This window comes from Mauremys mutica, chromosome 9 (genome assembly GCF_020497125.1).
Source record: "Mauremys mutica isolate MM-2020 ecotype Southern chromosome 9, ASM2049712v1, whole genome shotgun sequence".
Classification (NCBI taxonomy): Eukaryota; Metazoa; Chordata; order Testudines; family Geoemydidae; genus Mauremys; species Mauremys mutica.
Genome location: NC_059080.1, coordinates 63,797,540 through 63,815,751, shown reverse-complemented (window position 1 = coordinate 63,815,751; position 18,212 = coordinate 63,797,540). Strand labels below are relative to the sequence as shown.

Genomic DNA, 18,212 nt, shown 5'->3' with positions numbered 1-18,212 from the left:
TATTGGAGTTAAAATTGTCATGATTTAACATTACAGGAAAGCTGTTATGTGCCCCAGGATTGAATTTTGCTTGAATTGGGGTGCAATAAGTGGAAGGGGGGGCGGAATCTCCTTCATTTGGGGAAGATTTTTTTTGTTTTGTTTTTAATGGGAGCTATCTAAAGCTGCTCAGGGGATTGGAATCTTTGTTCAGCAAAATTTGGCAGATTAGAGATGAAGGGAAGAAGATTATATTGGGTGCAGTTAGACCACCAGGGACTCTTGTGCTGGAGTCCCCCACTTCTTGGTATAAAAGAGAAGGTGCTGACAGCATGAGGGCACCTCCCCTTTGGAATGCATCTCCCTTCCCTCCCCTGGTCTGAAATAGCCTAAGCCTGCTTGCCTTCCAGGCACGCTGCAAAGCTCATCTATTTGAGTGGGCTGTCAGGAAGGGCTGAAGCCCTTGGGGTGGGTTTTCTGTTTGGGGTGTAGGTGGGCTGGGAGGTTTAATTCATATGGGGCCTGCTGAGTGTTGATTAGGATGCAGTGTGTTGGGTGGTAGGAGGAGGTGCTTTGTAACTCCTCATTATTGTGTGTTTAAATTGATGTCAGTGGAGCTTAGAGCTCTGCATGGGTGTTCTTTTGTGTGGAGCTTTTAAGTCAAAATAAAAATAAATATATGGTTTGTACTAGCAGTGCTGTCTGGTTATTACTAATAAAAATGTACTTTTTGAGTGCACCTTTAGAGTCTGTGAAGTATAAATCTGTGAAACCAGGGACTGAGCTTTCCAGGGCACATAGAAATCTTTCCCAGGTGGGAAGCAACCATCCACTTCTGTGGAATATAAATACACTTTCATTAAAAATAAATCCCATTTATAACCTTCATGGGGGAAAAAGAAAGCTATGACGCATGAACCAAGTATAACCAATGCAGTAATGTCTTCCTAAGTCTGCAAAGAAACAGCTCTGGTGTCACTGCCTCTAGTGGCAGAAGGGAGCATGGCTGCTGCTGTTGTTCCTATGAATAGGGAGCCCCAGGAGGAGTGGGGGACACAACCACTCCAGTGGAGGGCTTTGTGTGTTTGTAGTGCTGACATCACCTGCCATCTGCACACAGGGCTCTGTGGAGGCTTGGGCTGGGGAGGAACAGCATAAATTGAGTTACTGGGCCAGGTGATGCCCAGTAATGACAACTTGTCCTGGTTTGAACTGATTTATGAGGTGGGAGTGGGGCAGCTTTGATTAATTTGCCACCAGTATAAGGGGGCAGCAGAGTTCATCCAGCACTAGCTAAGTAATAAGAATACACCTAAATTCTTAAAGTATAGGCCTTTGCAAACACGCTTGAATATCTATATCCTAACAGGCGAATGCTTAGACAGGCTGGCAACAGGGTGGATTGATTGAGATCACTGATTTTAATCGTGATTTAAATTATCAGTTGTAAATGTGTTTTGCATTTGTACTTTTTAGTTCTTTTCCTAAAGAAAGGTTGATTCGTATTGGTCAGGAACTACTGACGTGTTGATTTGCAACTAGATATAGTCTTTACACTAAATATGGTGCTGCTTCTTCAAGTGATTGTTCATGTCCATTCCGTGCACGCCAGCTAGAAGATTTTCCCCTAGCAGTGTCTGTAGGGTCGGCCTGGGCGCCCCCGGAGTGATGCCTTCATGGCGCCCAGTATAGGACCCTGCTGACCCTCCACCCCCTCGGTTCCTTCTTACCGCCGGTGACGGCTAGCGGGAACTTTGCTCGCTCTTGCAGCAAGTACTTTAGCAGTGTCTGATAGACCTTAATTGTATATAGTTCTCAGTTTAATTGTTGTTTCTCTATTGTTGGTTGTTAGGACGTTTCTTTCCCCCTCCTGGGGTATGCCCGGGTCTCCAGGGTTTAAGCTCTGTGAGGCCTGTGGCAATCTTATGCCCAAGAGTGATCCTCACTCTTCCTGCCTGCGGTGTCTTGGTGAGAGTCACCAGGAGGAGAAGTGCCGCATTTGCAAAGATTTCCACCCCAGAACTCTTAAAGACTGAGAGCAGAGACTAAAACTTGCTAATGGAGGCGGCGTTGAGACCACAATCTGACCCGGGACCCACTGACCCAGCACCAAGCACCACCTCCTCAGTGCACAGCGCTCCGGCACTAACTGTGCACAAAATGGGCCCGGCTAAGGACTCTAAAGCCCACCAGCACCACTCACCATCTCTGGAGCCAGTAAAAAAGAAGGAGGCCAGTGAGGGGCCGCTCAGCGGTGCCCACAAGCGGATCGGGACAGACTGCCTCCTCCTTACTCCTACCCAGGGTTTCGTTGACTCCTGCCCCGGCTGGGATTCAGTCAAGTCCAAACACCCTCCCACTCCCCCATCCCCCCGGTCACCGGACCACTGAGGGGACATACAACCACCATCGATGCCGGAAGTGTTCAAGGCTTGATGTGCCTCCTAGTGCCATCCTCCCCACAAAGGAGGGATTAATCGCCGGCGACCGCACGCCCCCTGTTCCACTCCAGGGGTAAACTGGCCATGATGGCCTGTCAGTCTCCATCTCCAGCACTACCCGCGCAAATGCAAGAACCGCACCGCTCCCTGGAGTTGGGGCACCGATCGTTGGCGACTCAGGGTACTGCTTCTCCATGGTCCTCCTACTCGGAGACCTCGGAGTCAGAGGTGGACTCTAATCGCTCCAGCAGATCACGAAGCAGGAGGTCCAGGTCATGACAGAGTTACCAGTCATACCTGGCACTGTGGCAACAACAATGGCATCCCCCTGCCCAATGGCCCTTCTGGACACCCTGGGCTTACCATCAGAGCCAGGGCCAAGTTCATGGTCCGTGGTCCAGAACGGCATCGGTGTCATCAGCATCCTTCGTCCCACAGTCAGTGCCGGCACTGCCAGGGGCAGCACCGCCATCTGGGGTAGCGGCACTGCTGACTCAGACAGCTCCGGCACCGATACTTCAACTAGCTCTGGCACTGTTTCTCCAGACAACGGCACCGCCGATTGCTCCAATTCCGACCCCACTGACACCATCGACCTCAGTACTGCTGGACTTCTTGGCCCCGCCACCAACCGTGCTGCTGAAATCTCCATCAGCTCCGGCCCCACTGATTGAACACTGGGTGCCAAGGGACCCCAGGGGTGCCGAGGGTAGCGAACAGGGCCCGCTACATGTTCTCTCATCCTCTTCCTCGCCTGACGAAGTGGTTGCGGGGACATCTACATCGACGGTCTCAGCTCTGGAGGACAACAGTGTTCTTCAACAGCTCCTGAGGCAGGCTGCCCACAGTCTGGGGATACAGGCAAAGGAAGTGGAGGAGGATGTAGACACGGTCGTTGATATCCAGGCCCCCTCAGGCCCATCCAGGGTTGCGTTGCCACTGACACATCTCTAACTATAACTGACACATCTAAAAATCTGTGGCAAACACCCGCTTCTCTGGCCCCTCCAGACAAGAAAACTGAGCGACGCTACTTCGTTCCCTCTAAGGGTTACGAACATCTTTATATCCACCCTCCCCCAGACTCTTTAGTGATCAATGGGGCCAATCAGAGAGAATGCCAAGGTTTTCAGGGCTCCACCCCAAAAAAAGGTCCGGTTCCTTGGCATCCCTATTTGGCCAAAAGGTCTACTCGACTGGGGACTGCAACTCCGGATAGCCAACCAGCAGGCTATAGTAAGCCGCTGCGGGCATAACACCTGCTCGTCTATGGCTAAGTTTGCGGAGCTCCTTCACCAGGAGGCTTGGGTGGAGTTCTCCACGTTCATGAAGGAGGGGAAACTGATCTCCAGAGCATCACTACAAGCGGCTTTGGACGCAGCGGATGCAGCCTCCCACACACTGGCCACAGAGGTAGTGATGAGACAAGGCTCCTGGGTGCAGGGCTCCGGTCTACCACATGAGGTCCAACAGACGATTCAGGACCTTCCTTTTGAAGGATCAACTCTCTTCTCTGAAAAGACAGATAAGAGACTTCATAGTTTGAAGGACTCGAGAGCTACCTTGCGCTCGCTGGGACTTCACATGCCGGCTATCCAGCACCGGCATTTTGGGCCTCAGCCTGCCCCTCGGCCTTATCAACCACAAAACTGCCAGGACGTTCCAGATAGGTGTAACAGGAGTACTAGGAGAAAACAACCATCCTCCTCTGCACAAAACTCTGGCCAGCCAAAACCCACACCTGGACCTAGACCACCCTTTTGAGGGTATGGTCGATGATGGCTTTCCAGTACGATCTCTGGATCCTTCCCATCTTACCTTCTCGTCCCGTCTATCCCCTTTCTACCAGGCCTGGTCCTGAATTACTTCAGACTGCTGGGTGCTCTGCACGGTAGATAGGGGATATAGAATTGGATAGCATATCCCCTGCCCCCCCCCCCACCCCTCTTCCCCATCCCTCTTCAGGGACCCCTCTCACGAGCAATGTCTAATTCAAGAAGTGCAGTCCCTCCTCTCGGTAGGGGCAGTGGAGGAGGTTCCTCAGGAGCTAAGGGGCAACGGGTTCTGCTCCTGGTATTTCCTAATACTGAAGGCCAAGGAGGGCTTCAGACCCATCCTGGACCTGTGAAAGCTCAACAAGCATGTAAAGCAACTCAAGTTTCGCGTGGTCTCATTAACCTTCATTATCCCTTCTCTGGATCCAGGAGATTGGTACGCCACCTTCGACTTGAAGGATGCGTATTTTCATATCGCAATAGTCCCACATCACAGACGCTACCTCAGACTCGTGGCCGGTAGAGGCCACTGTCAGTTTGCTGTCCTCCCGTTTGGACTGTCAACCGCCCCCCGAGTATTCACGAAATGCATGGCAGTTGTTGCGGTGTTCCTGTACAAACGCCAGACACAAAATTTTCCATCTCTTGATGACTGGCTAATCAAGGGGTGCTCAAGAGCCCAGGTGGAGGCTCAGGTCGAATTTATAAGAAGGACCTTCCTTGAACTAGGTCTCCTCATAAATGAGGAAAAAACTACCCTGTCCCTGGTGCAGAAGATAGAGTTCATAAGCGCAGTCCTGGACTCCACCCAAGCCAAGGCGTACCTCTCAGAAGCCAAGTTTTGATCACTGTGGGATATCATACAGGGCCTCAGACAGTTCCCCACCACCTCAGCAAGGAACTGCCTAAGACTACTGGGGCACATGGCTGCATGCACCTAGGTGGTGCAGCACGCCAGGCTGAGACTGCGTCAACTCCAGTCTGGGCTAGCGTCAGTGTATCGGTCAGCTCGAGACACTCTGGACTGCATTGTAACCGTGCCCCACCCAGTGTTGGACTCCCTTCTGTGGTGGCTCGACCCGCAGGTGGTTTGCGTGGGAATGCCCTTTGCCAGCCCTCTCTCTCTTTGGTGACAGACTCCTTGGATCTGGGCTGGGGAGCTCAGCTAGGGGACCTGAGCACTCAAGGCCTCTGGTCTCAGACGGACCTCGCTCTATACATCAATGTCAAAGAGCTGAGAGCGGTGCATCTGGCATGCTACGCTTTCAAGGCCCACATGCCGGGCAGGTGTGTCTCAGTCTTCACAGACAACACCTCAGCAAAGTTCTATATCAACGAACAGGGGGGTGCACACTCCTCTCCCCTGTGCTGGGAAGCCCTCACACTGTGAGACTTCTGTGTAGAAGGCTTGATCCACCTACAGGCGTCATATCTCCCAGGGGTTCAGAATGCACTGGCGGACAGCCTCAGCTGGACCTTCCATGGCCACGAATGGTCCCTTCGACCAGATGTGGCGAACTCAATTTTCCGATTCTGGGGCTCTCCCCAGATAGACCTGTTCGCCAATTGTGGCAACAGGAAGTGTCAGTCATTCTGCTCCCTTAGGAGTCACAGCCTGGGGTCCATTGGGGATCCCTTCCTTCTCTCTTGGGTGGACCACCTGCTGTATGCTTTTCCACCTATACTGCTGGTCCACATGGTGCTCCTCAAGATCCGCAGGGACCGGGCTCGAGTTATACTGATAGCACCGGCGTGGCTGCGCCAACACTGGTTCACCTCGCTCCTGGAAATTTCAGTGGTGGCTCCACTCATCTTACCACTGGTCCAGGACCTGATCACACAGGACCATGGCAGACTCTGGCACCCAAATCTGGAGTCCCTTTACCACACAGCCTGGATGCCCCATGGCTAAGCACCGCGGAGCTGTCATGTTTGGACCAGGTCAAGCAAGTCCTCCTGAGTAGTAGAAAGCCTTCCACCAGGGCAACGTACCTTGCCAAGTGGAAATGTTTCTCCATCTGGGCTGAGCAACGCTAACAGTTGCCTCTCCTCGCCCCCTTACCGTTCATACTGGACTACCTCCTGCATCTAAAACATCAAGATCTGTCCCTGTCGTCAGTAAGGGTCCATTTAGCCGCCATCTCCGCCTTCCATCCACTCTTTGGATGTACGCAGAGCCGTAGCCTTTATATAGAGAGTACTAAGCCATTTCAGAAGTCCGTCCAACTTTTTGTGGCTGTGGCAGATAGAATGAAAGGTTTCCTTGTGTCCTCTCAGCGCATCTCGTTGTGGACCACATCTTGCATTAAGGAGTGTTACAGGCTGGCGAAGGTGCCCACCCAGCTGATTACTGCCCACTCCACAAGGGCAAGGCGCAGGAAGTAATTCTTGCTAGTCTGCACTGATTAGGCCTCAACAGTTTTATTGTGTCCAGGTTTGGGCGCCGCATTTCAGAAAAGATGTGGACAAATTAGAGAGTCCAGAGAAGAGCAACAAAAATGATTAAAGGTCTAGGAAACGTGACCTATAAGGAAAGATTTAAAAAATTGGGTTTGTTTAGTCTGGAGAAGAGAAGACTGAGGGTGGGACACGATAACAGTTTTTAAGTACATAAAAGGAGGAGGGAGAAAAAATTTCCTTAATCTCTGAGGATAGGACAGGAAGCCCTGGGTTTAAATTGCAGCAAGGGCTGTTTAGGTTGGACTTTAGGAAAAAATTCCTAACTTTCAGGGTGGTTAAGCACTGGAATAAATTGTATAGGGAGATTGTGAAATCTCAGTCATTGAAGATTTTTTTAAGAGCAGGTTAGACAAATGCCTGTCAGGGATGGTCTAGATAATACGTAGTCCTACATTGAGTGCATGGGACTGGACTAGAAGGCCTCTTGAGATCCCTTTCATTCCTACAATTCTGTCCTCCAGACAGTTAAAATCCTTAAGTCCTGTCAGTGCTCCAATGCAGATATCTTCTCTATTTGTCAGGAACCTACCTTGTTGTATCTAGGTTCCCCTGCCATTGTGATTACCTAAGTATAGATGGCCTTGCCTTGTTATTTAGCTGCATGTATAGCTCTTTTTGACATCTAGAATTTAAGCATGTTTTTTATTTTGTGGTACTTCTGGAAATGTGGATACAGACTCAGGATTTCCTTAGATGTATGGTGTTTTGTCTTACTGATGCAAAAATGTATGTTTTGTGAAAAACATTAAGACCATGAAGGTTTTGGTGATAGCTCTCAAGAGCAATCATCTTGTTCAGAAGACCATTTTAATTTCTGGTAGCATACTTTCCTACATTTTCTGTTTCCAGAACATTATTGGGGGTGTGTCCATAGATGTAACTTCTGTACAGATATAGGTTTTTTATTTTAATACTCAGCTGGCATATATTCTCATGGTGCTGTCTGCTGATCCCTTGACATTTTACTAATGTTCCAATGATGGACAGTTCTGAAAATGGTAATTCATTATTTATTATTGTGAGAAACAGCTGTGGAATACGTCTCTGAGGCAAGGGTTATTTTAATCGTTATTTTTCCTTTAGGGTGAAATGCCGGTCAAGATCTTGGTGTGCAATATCTCTCACAATGAAGAGCCGGATACCTCTTGTTCTCCTTGCCTGCGGCTCCTTTAACCCCATCACAAACATGCACATGCGTTTATTTGAGCTGGCAAGAGATCACCTTCACCAAACAGGTCAGTAGGATGGAATTTATGCAGCCCTCTTGGGGGACATGGAGTATTTGAAACGAAAGGGAGGTTGGATTTTCCAGTCTCGGGACTAAGGGCTGATTGGCTGTTTTAACATTTTCTCATTTTCATGGTCTTATTGTTTGCTAATTAAGTGTGACTCTTTGATAACACACTTGATGGAATGTTGAATAAATAAATTCTAATGTTGTTACCTCCTCCTGTGGAGTCTAGTTACCCACCGTGGAGATTTTATAACAAGGTGTTCACACAATTGCAGTTAGTTTTTTCAACAGTTTTAAGATCTCATTTGCAGTGGAAATTTGCTGCAGACTGGGTCTGGTGAAAGGGCACCCTTCTTTGGAACAGAGAAGAAGAATTGATGTTGAAATTTCGGGATTTTATAATGAGGTAGTAATTTAATATGAAGAAATGGTGCAGTTTGCAGTTTTGACTACCAGGTAAAACTGGGAAGGGTGGGGGTGGGAGTGAGATTCATTACCCATATTCATTAAGGGCTAGATCTTTCCTCCCCTAGCAAAATAGTCTACATGAGGGACAGGAGGTCACAATTTCAGCAAGCTAGGAAGTCTCAGCAGCTAAGCGGAGTGGCTAGTGGCCTAGAGAATCGGCAGTCTAAAAGAAAGCAAGAAATCTGAAGCAGCACAGTGTTGCTATGAAGGAAAGAATCCCAAAATTGATTAACTCTTAATTCCTGAGGGCTTTCTCCCAGAAATTGTTAGTGAGTGGGGATAAGTAATTGATTGGAAATGGCCGGGGGACCGGGGGATCTAAGGAATGGGTAGGGAGATAAGGCATTTGAAAGTGGTTGGAGAATAACATTAGCAAGAATTGTTTGGTCAAACATAGGGATCCAGAAATCCTCTAGGAGCACCAGAACTAAATGGTTAAAAGGAGTTTGAAGTTGGCTTCCCCTCTTTTGGGCTACTGCTCCCCCTGCTGTACAGTTGGACAAAGAGTATGGGCAGGGGTAGGAGTGGGTCATGACTCCATCTGCTCCAATATGCAAGACAGCAAACTGAGGTGGTGTGAAATGGGAAACAATCTGATACTGGAACAGGCCAGTGGCTGATTGCTTTCTCTGAAAGAAGGGCTGAACCTGGAAATGAATTATGAGTGTCTGAAGCACAGTTCATTCCCTGGTCTGCTCTAAGGGCAGTGCAGCCAGGCACTGCCCCTCACTCTGGCAGATTGTTAAATCATAATTTAACCCAAATTTTATTAGAAATGTACCTTTGGAAGGTTGGAATGAAAGTTTTGCTTTGCGGTGTGACTTTCAGTTTTTTGATGTGTGATAGTGTTGAATTGAAATTGAATGAGTTAGGCTGTTGTTGTGTCAGTGTGATGAGTGGTGGAGTTAGTGGGCTAATGTTTGGTGATGGGTACTGTGAGGGATGTAATTTTTTTTATTTTTTTTTTACTTTTTCATTTAATCAGTGTCAACACAGGTAATTGAGTAATGCACATTGTACAGTACATCCTTCTGGTAAAACAAATAGACCTGTTCACTTATTTATTTTACTATTATGATGGCGACCTTCTAAGTGTATCTTTTGTTAATGCGTAGAGATTTACTAATATAAATAGTCTAAGCAATAAATGGGGAATATTTATCTCTGTCATGGTTTTCTGTAGCACCATAACAGTGCTTTCTAAGTGCTTCCCAGGTAAATTAGATCTGCATACCAATAGCTTTGTGGAATCTTCTCCCAGGGCTATGAGAAGTTTTACTTTGAGGTAACTAGATAGATTTAAAAAATCATTCTGGCTGTGGTAGGGAACTCTCTAAGAGAAGGGTCTGGAAGCATGCCTGTAAGCCGGGCGGCCTTGGTTCCCGCCGCCGGCGGCGGGGAAGGGGTCCGTGGCACGCCCCTCGGACAGGGGGGCGCCGGCAGGAGTCTCTAGCGTACCCCTCCAACAAGGGAGCGCTGACAATAGTTCGCAGCGCGCCCCTCAGGCAGGGGAGCGCTGGCAGGAGTCTCTAGCGTACCCCTCTAGCAGGGGAACGCTGGCAGTAGTTCGCAGCGCGCCCCTCAGGCGCGGGAGCGCTGGCAGGAGTCTATACCGTACCCCTCTAGCAGGGGAACGCTGACAGTAGTTCACAGCGCGCCCCTCAGGCAGGGGAGCGTCGGCAGGAGTCTTTAGCGTACCCCCTCTAGCAGGGGAACGCTGACAGTAGTTCGCAGCGCGCCCCTCAGGCAGGGGAGCGCCGGCAGGAGTCTCTAGCGTACCCCTCTAGCAGGGGAACGCTGACAGTAGTTCGCAGCGCGCCCCTCAGGCAGGGGAGCGCCGGCAGGAGTCTATAGCGTACCCCTCTAGCAGGGGGACGCTGACAATAGTTCGCAGCGCGCCCCTCAGGCAGGGGAGCGCCGGCAGGAGTCTATAGCGTACCCCTCTAGCGGGGGAACGCGGACAATAGTTCGGGTACACGCACCTTGGGTTCAGCCGGGTAGACCGCGGCGGGCAGCTCCAGCTCCTCCAGAGGTTCCGGTTCCTCCAGCCGCTCGCAGCAGTCCGCGCCGGGCAGTCCCACGGAGTCCCGTCCGTTCTCGCGTCCGGGCTTCCCTGGGTCCCGCGGCTCACCGGGGTCGGCAGCCCGGTCCGGAGGGAGCAGCGTGGCGTCGGCGTCCGCGCCCCTCTGTTGCGCCGCCCCCACGGAGCAAAGGGCCCCGCCCTTTGTACGCCCCGCTCCGCCCCTCCCGCAGCTGGGGACGGAGCGAACTCGCCCTGGCCCCGCCCCCTCCGGCGGGGGAAGTGTCGGTTTCCGCGCCGGCTCGGCGGGGAGCCACCCTGTCTCCCCACAATGCCCTAGACATTGGTCACACTCTGAATTAGTCTCCTCCAGAAGCTTGTTTCACAGTAGAATCCCTCTACCCAGAAAGCTTAAATGCTTCATCCTTCTCTGGAACAATGCAGCAGACAAAGTGGAGTGCAGATATCTGGGCAGGATGTCGATAGAGATGTGCTTGCTGATGTAACTGAGTCCTGATTGATTGATTGGCTTGGAAGATGAGGACCATGACCTAGAAGCAGACTGGAAACCTATGATGGGGTCAGAGTTCAGTGGTGCTGTGTCACAGAGGCCTGTTTCACTAAAAGGGGACCGTGATCTGCTGTATTTTGCATTGCTTCCATCTTCAGACACAGATACAGGAGTTGTAATAATGCTCTCTATGGGTAACAAACATAAGGAATCTGTGGCATGGTCCTCTTCAGAAGGTGTGAAGTTGCTAGCAAGCTGAAGGTAGAAGAAAGCATTTTTGGTTACTGATGCTACCTGGCTGTCTATGCTCAGTGATGACTCAGAAGCTATATAGCAGTTATGCAATAGTATGCTTCAATTTCTCTTCACAGTCCTGCTTCACTGTTATGAATGGCATGAATCACCCTTGTGCATACAACATAACTGACATCTCTGGTAATTTTTTCCCATCTTTTTGCACACCTCTTCAGTTTCAAATGCAGTCTCTGTATTTCTGTTTCACATGCTTTCCCACTTTAGGAATGGCATTTTATTGAGTTCCTTTAGATCTTTAGTGATAACTGCATTCTCATCAGCACATGTCAAGTGATTCATCCATTTGTTAATATCAGTAGACAAATCTTATGAAATCACTTCCTAAATACAGTAGATGTCTACATGCCACTGAATAGCTATGGGAATAATGCATCTCAGTCTGGGTTTTATCTTTTCCCATGTGAAACCATATTTGACTTGTCACAAATCCTCACACATAGTTAGATTTTTTTTTCATATGTGATACAGCTCCTTGTTCTGCAAGTGTCTTTTGGAACTTGTGCTGATTGTGTAAAAGGTATTTGGCACAAACTGTTAATGCTAATTCTCTCAGATGCTCATGTTCCCCTGCCATCTTTATAGTTTGTATGGGATTCACATGGTTTCAATAGACAGTGAGAAAAGCCAATTCTAGAACCCGCCTGACATTAGGTGATTTGAAATATTTTTGATAGTATTCTGGTTTGTATATCTTCTGTTGGTTGGTGTCTCCTAGACAAAAGAGAAGAACAGTGAAGATCAGTGAAGCTGCAGGGACCCCAGATCCATTCACCCAGCACATGCCGTAAACATGTTGCTGCATGGTAAAACTCCCATTTTGGCCCCTAAGGTAGCTGGCTGCAGGAGTAGCTGGCATGTAAAAGATTGCAGGCTTTGACAGCCTCTCTTTTCTGCACCTGTGACTTTCCTGTGGATTTCCCTCAGTGGATTCCCTTCTCACTCTGAAGCATATAGTCTTCAGGAGAGTGGAGGGATGAGGAGGATGATTGGAGTTAATAGACAGGGTTTTGAGAGGAGAAGAGTCAGCAAAAAAAAGAATATGGGGGAAAGAAGGAAAGAAAGAAGGGGGGAAAAAGTGAGAGAAAATGGACTGAAAGAAGATGAGATGGTTGCTGTGGTGTTAGGACATTGTTCAAGGGGGATAGGGAGGTGACCCAACAGAGAGCACCGGCAAAACCAGTTGGGAACAACTTGAGTTACCGACTTGTATACGTGTGCAAAGGCTTTATTGTAACCAGTATTACTTACTATTCACACCTTGCTGCTTCTTCGTGGCAAAGTATGATTGCTGCTTTTTCCCCATTATTCAGATGTACGTCATGCACGATACCTCAAAAACTTACAAAAAGCATGTCTCTGACACACAGGAGTCAAATCAACCTGTCTCCTAGCTCTTCGCATTTAACAGATGACACTAGATATTTTTTTTCCTCTGTTTCCCCAATATATCCTGGTTTCTTCAATATATTCTCATGCAATATATTGATTATAGAGGCCCTTCTTACATTTATTACTAGTAGCTAATAATCCATCAATAGAGTATCATAATATCATAGATGTTGCTCTGTCCTTCTGTGACCAAAAGCACCACTATAGTCACACACTACACACTTGTGACCGAGTGCTGGGCAACAGCAGTTGAGCCACTACAACTCTGATTAATTACTAGAACAGACCTTATTAAAAATAGCTGTGCCTAATTGATGGGCTGAGGAGAACTAAAAGGCCATATGAGAAAGGAGGTTGCAAAGAGATATCAGGGGGGGAGAGAGATCTCTCTCCCCTGCTTGCCTTAGGACTGTAGTGGTAAGGCTATCTGGTGTGTAAGGATGGTGCAAACAAATATTGTTAATAAAGTGCATGGGGTGCTTTACCAGCAAGAAGGTCTCTGAGCTGTTTGTGTGCTTGAGCAGAGGCAAGAGCGAGCTGGCCCTGCCACAACACCATTTGAATAATCTTTTGTAGACGAGCGGACTCACCCCTGCGGCGCCTCCTGCGGGTCTGTTCCAGGAATTAATTCTTTTTCCAGCCAGGAGTGCCCTCTGCAGGCCAGTCTCCGCCTGTCCTCTGGCCCCGTGTCCCTCCCTGGACCCCAGTGCCCCTTTAACTGGGGTGCTGCTCCCTTGCAGTACCCCACCAGTCTGGGTCTCCCCTCCCTGGGGAACCCCCAACCCACTAGCCCCACTTCACCTCAGTGCCAGGCTGCTGCCAGTCATCATCTAGCCCCAGGCCCTGGGGCAGACTGCAGTATCAGCCTACTCATCACTGGCAAGGTTGGGTTTGGACCTGCTGCCTTTGCCTACCCCAGGGCTGCCCTCTGCAACCCCCAGTACCTGTTGGCCTTGTGCTAGGCCGCAGCTTGGGGCTTTCCAGACTGGAGATCCCCAGCTCCTCTGCCTTTCCCCAGTGCTGCTCCATTCAGGTACCGTTTAAACTCCCTGCAGCCAGGCCCCTCTCCCTCTACAGGCAGAGGGAGACTGTTTGGGCTTCTGACTCACAGCCTCTTATAGGGACCAGCTAGGCTTGATTGGGGCCTGGCCCCAGCTGTTACTGCCTTCCCCAGTCAGCCGAGGCTTTCCTTCCCAGCCCCAGCCCTCTCCCAGGGCTGGTTTTAACCTTTTCGGGGCTGGAGCGGGTGACCACCCTGCTACATCTTTGTACAAAAATATGCTTTGTGAGAGTATCGTCCGAGAACTAATAATTCAGTGGTCAATATGGTGATATGTAAAGTTATAAATTCCCCTCGTATGATGATATTAGCAAACGTTCAAAACCAGACAGCCCTGCTTAAGCAAATGTTGTTAGACAGGTCCAAGGAATGTCTGTTTACTTCAATTTACATATAAGTAATAAATGGGGTATTCAAGATAGCAGGGGGAGGAGATGGCAGGAAATAGAACAATTTGCATTATAGCAAACACAACGGAACGAAAAGGAGGGGAGTGTCTGCTTGAATAAACATGACTTTCAAGGGGAACCCTGAGAAAAATCCACTTCAAAGGTTCACGGGACTATAAAAGAAAGAGGAGAACCTCAAGTCATCTCTCACCTAAGAAGATAAAGGCACCAGCACCTTTGAGCCTCTGGGAGAGATCCTGACCAAAGAAAGGGTCAGTCTCCATCTTGCTGGAAGACGGGGGGTGAAAAAGGCCACCTTAAACAAGGCCTTGTACCAAAATTGATAGATTGTTTTAGGCTCTTATATGTGTTTTCACATTTAATTGCTTGTAACCATTTCTAACTTTATCTTTTATACTTGAATTCACTTAAAATCCTATCTTCTTTTGATAATAAACTTGATGGGTTTTTTTTTGTTTTTTTTTATCTAAACCAGTCCAGTGCTGTGCATAAACTAAACTGTTTGGTAATTTCAGTTAAAGCAACAAACTGTTGAATATTGACTCTTTACATCGGGCAATGAATCGTAATATCTGAACTGTCCAGAAGAGGGCTGGACTTTGCAGAACACATGTTTTGGGGAAAATCCAGGACTGGGAGTGTGTTGGGGTTGCCCTGCAAGTGGTAACCAAGGCTTGTGGAAGCTAGAGTGTGACTGGTGTGTTGCTTGCGAGCTGCTGGATTAGGGCTGCAGCTATTCACAGACACCCAGGGTGTGACCTGCATCCAGGGGTGAAAGTAACTTAAAGGACTTGCCGGTACTCTGGAATCTGGAGGAGGGGCGTGGCCTCCACCGGAAGAGGCGGAGCCTTTAAATCCCTAGGCCCTTTAAATCAGGATTTAAAGGGCCCGGGGCTAGGGCTGTGGTAGCAGCAGCTGGGAGCCCCAAGCCCTTTAAATCACCCCCTGAGCTACCAGCTGCAGAGGTGGCTGCGGGTTTCGGGGGCAATTTAAATGAGGCGATTTAAAGGGCCCTGGGCTCCTGCTGCCACTACCCTCCAGGGCCCTTTAAATCGTCTCCAGAGCCCTGCTGCTGGAGCCCTGGGGTAGCGGCAGCAGGGCTCCGGTGGCTATTTAAAGGGCCCGGGGTGGTAGAGGCAGCGGGAGCCCCGAACCCTTTCAATAGCCACCAGAGCCCTGCTGCCGCTACCCCAGGGCTCCGGCAGGCTCCGGGGGCTATTTAAAGGGCATGGGCCCTTTAAATTGTCCTCGGAGCCCTGAGGTAGCAGCAGTGGGGCTCCAGTGGCAATTTAAAGGGCCCGGGGCGGTAGCAGCGGCAGGAGCCCTGGGCCCTTTAAATCGCCACCCGAGCCCCGCAGCCGCTACCTCATGGCTCTGGCAGCGGGGCTCTGGCAGCAATTTAAAGGGCCCTGGGCTCCAGCCCTTTAAATTGCTGCCTCAGGAAGCCGGTCCACCCCGGTATGGCGCACCAACTCTTGCCGGCAGGGGTAGCAGGTTTGTAGAAATTTTGGTGGTGCCCAGAACCTGCCCCTGCCCAAACTCTGCCCCCTCAAACTCCACCCCCTACCTGCCCAAGACTCTGGGAGGGAGTTTGGGTGAGGGAGGAGGTCTGGATGCAGGCCCTGGGCTGGGGCAGGGGACTGGGGTGCAGGAGGGGTGCAGGGTGCGGGCTCTGGGAGGGAGTTTGGGGATAAGAGGGAGTGTGGAGGGAGGGGGAGCAGGAATGAGGGCTGTGGGGTGAGACTGGGGGTGGATTTGGGATGTGGCTGGGGATGAGGGGTTTGGGGTGAGGGAGGGGACTCAGGGCTGAGGCAGAGGGTTAGGGTGCAAGGGGATGAGGGCTGGGGCTGGAGATGAGGGTTTTGGGGTGTTGGAGAAGCTCAGGGCTAGGACAGAGGGTTGGAGTGCAGGGGGGATGAGGGGTCTGGTTGGGGGTGTGGGCTCTAGGGTGGGTCAGGGCTGGGGATGAGTTTGGGGTGCAGGCAGGCTGCCCTGGGACTGAAGCCAGAGAGGAGGACTCCCCCCAGCCCTCTCCCTGCTGGCAGCAGCGAGCTCTGCGGTAGGGACCCCGTTGTCCCCCCCGGCAGCACAGTCACCCCCCCCCACTGCCACTGCACGTTCTCCTAGGGCCCCTCTCAGGTCCAGGAATCCCCCTCGCCTCCCCTGTGGTGGGTGCCATGCCGGGGAGGGGGGTGGCTGCCATCACATGTGCGCCTCCTCCCCGCTGCTGCCCCTCACTGTAGCCTCACTGGGGCAGCCCCTTGCCCAGCGTGGGGCAAGAGCAGTGACTGCGGGCAGGAGGGTGGCTGTACTGGTGGAGGGTCCCACTGGAAAATGAAAGGGTCCAAGGGGGAAGGGCAGACTGCCCTGGCAGTAGTGGAGGGGAGCACTAGGACCCTGTGGCGGCAGTTAATGCAGGCGGGCAGCATGGAGCTGCAGAGGATGGGGAGAGACAAACGCTCTGCTCCGGGACCCAGAGAGGTGCATGGGGGCAGCAAAGGGGGGCTGGGGCACACTCAGGGGAGGCGCAGGGGGGCAGCAGGTGGGGCCAGGGGGGAGATCCGGCCCCGAACATTCGTGGAGCTGGGCTCCTGTACCCTCAGTTTTGCTGGAGCCAGGAGGCGGAGAGGGAGAGAATGCTCCATTTTCTTTCAGGTAGCTACTGCACTTTTTCTTACCGGTCCTCCGTACCGGCCCGTACCCACTTACTTTCACCTCTGCCTGCATCTTAACAGACTGGTTATGAGCAGCACAGGTTGGGAGCAAAACATTGCGTGGCACCCATAGTTACCGGGCAGCTGGTGACACAGCCCCTCACTGGCCTGAATTGCACCCCAGAATGTGACACCTTAACTCCTCTAGTTCTCTCCATTCCTAGCTCTGTTCCAAAAACAGCATCTCATCACGAACTGAACTCAGTTTGGATATTTCCAACTCACTGCCCCTTCTGTTCTAATTAATCCCTCATCTACCTTGTGCCACTTTATTGTTATCTACTGTTGGGTGATGAGACAGTAACTATGACAGATTGTGGAGCATGTCTATGTCATCTTATGAGTTCTATTTTGGGTTAGTGAATGTCTTGTTATATTTCAGCCTCCAGTCTGAATGAAACCTTTAGTGTGGCTTTGAGTGTTCATTCTTGATACCTAATGGACAGTCTGTGTCTAGGAAGAGGTGACAGAGTCATTAAGGGCCATCAACACTGAACGGCTCTACCCCAGCTGAACAATGGGTTTGCAGCTAGCAGGGGCAATGTCTTTTGAATGACTGCCCAGAAGCTGATGGGAACTGGAGCCTAGAAATTTCCAAGTGGAAGCACAAGAAGAGAAAAGGTGTCAGAGACTGTTTGTTTTAAGAGAGAAATGCTCTCTAAGGCTATGTCTACGCTGACAGAGTTTTTTTCACTGAGAGTTTGGTTTGCAATCAAAAAGCATTCAAAGAAAATCATTGTTGTATGTTCACACCGTTATACACTGTTGGCACTGCGTGTCCACACTTGGGGCAGTCACATCGACAGTGAGACCAATGCACTGGGTAGCTATCCCACAGTTCAGCTCTCCAGTTTCTGCCAGTAGGTGTTGAGGGAAGGCAGAGGGGATCGCAGTGCATCATGGGTCCGGGCTCAATGTCCCACGATGCATTGCTTTCTGTCCCAGCATTCCATATGTTTGTCTTCGGTTAATGGCATTTTTCAATGTCCCTTGTTTTCTGCTTGCCCTGCCATGGAGCCCACGCTACCACTACCACATCGCGAATGGCAGTGGGGTTAGTGTTGAAGCTCCAAGGTCAATGGGAATCACAGTTGTCTGAGGCACTGTCCGACATGGATAGGAGCAACATTAGATTGCTTTTGGTATTCACGCCACAAGTGAACATGGTGGAATGTCGCTTTTGGGCTCAGAAAACTAGTACTGAGTGGTGGGGTCACATAGTTATGCAGATCTGGGATGATGAGCTGTGGCTGCAGAACTTTCGGATGCAGAAAGCCACTTTTCTGGAACTGTGTGCTGAGCTCGCCCCAACCCTGCAGTGCAGTGACACCCAAATGAGAGCTACCCTCATGGTGGAGAAGCGCGTGGCGATTGCAGTGTGGAAGCTGACTACTCCAGACGGCTACCAGTCAGTCATGGATCAGTTTGGAATGGGG

General features: G+C 50.4%; 1 protein-coding gene across 6 annotated transcripts in view; it reads left to right on the top strand.

Moving 5' to 3' along the window:
- NMNAT3 (nicotinamide nucleotide adenylyltransferase 3) overlaps positions 1-18,212 on the top strand; it is a 100,652-nt gene that overhangs the window by 28,928 nt on the left and 53,512 nt on the right. For 5 of the 6 annotated variants that reach the window (XM_045031584.1, XM_045031588.1, XM_045031585.1 and 2 more), the window contains one exon: positions 7,739-7,890. In XM_045031584.1, the coding sequence (XP_044887519.1) occupies positions 7,782-7,890 (109 nt within the window). In that variant the 5' untranslated portion in view covers positions 7,739-7,781. Of the gene's footprint in view, positions 1-7,403; positions 7,654-7,738; positions 7,891-18,212 lie in introns of those variants that run through there. The other variant, XM_045031587.1, reaches the window with a different exon arrangement.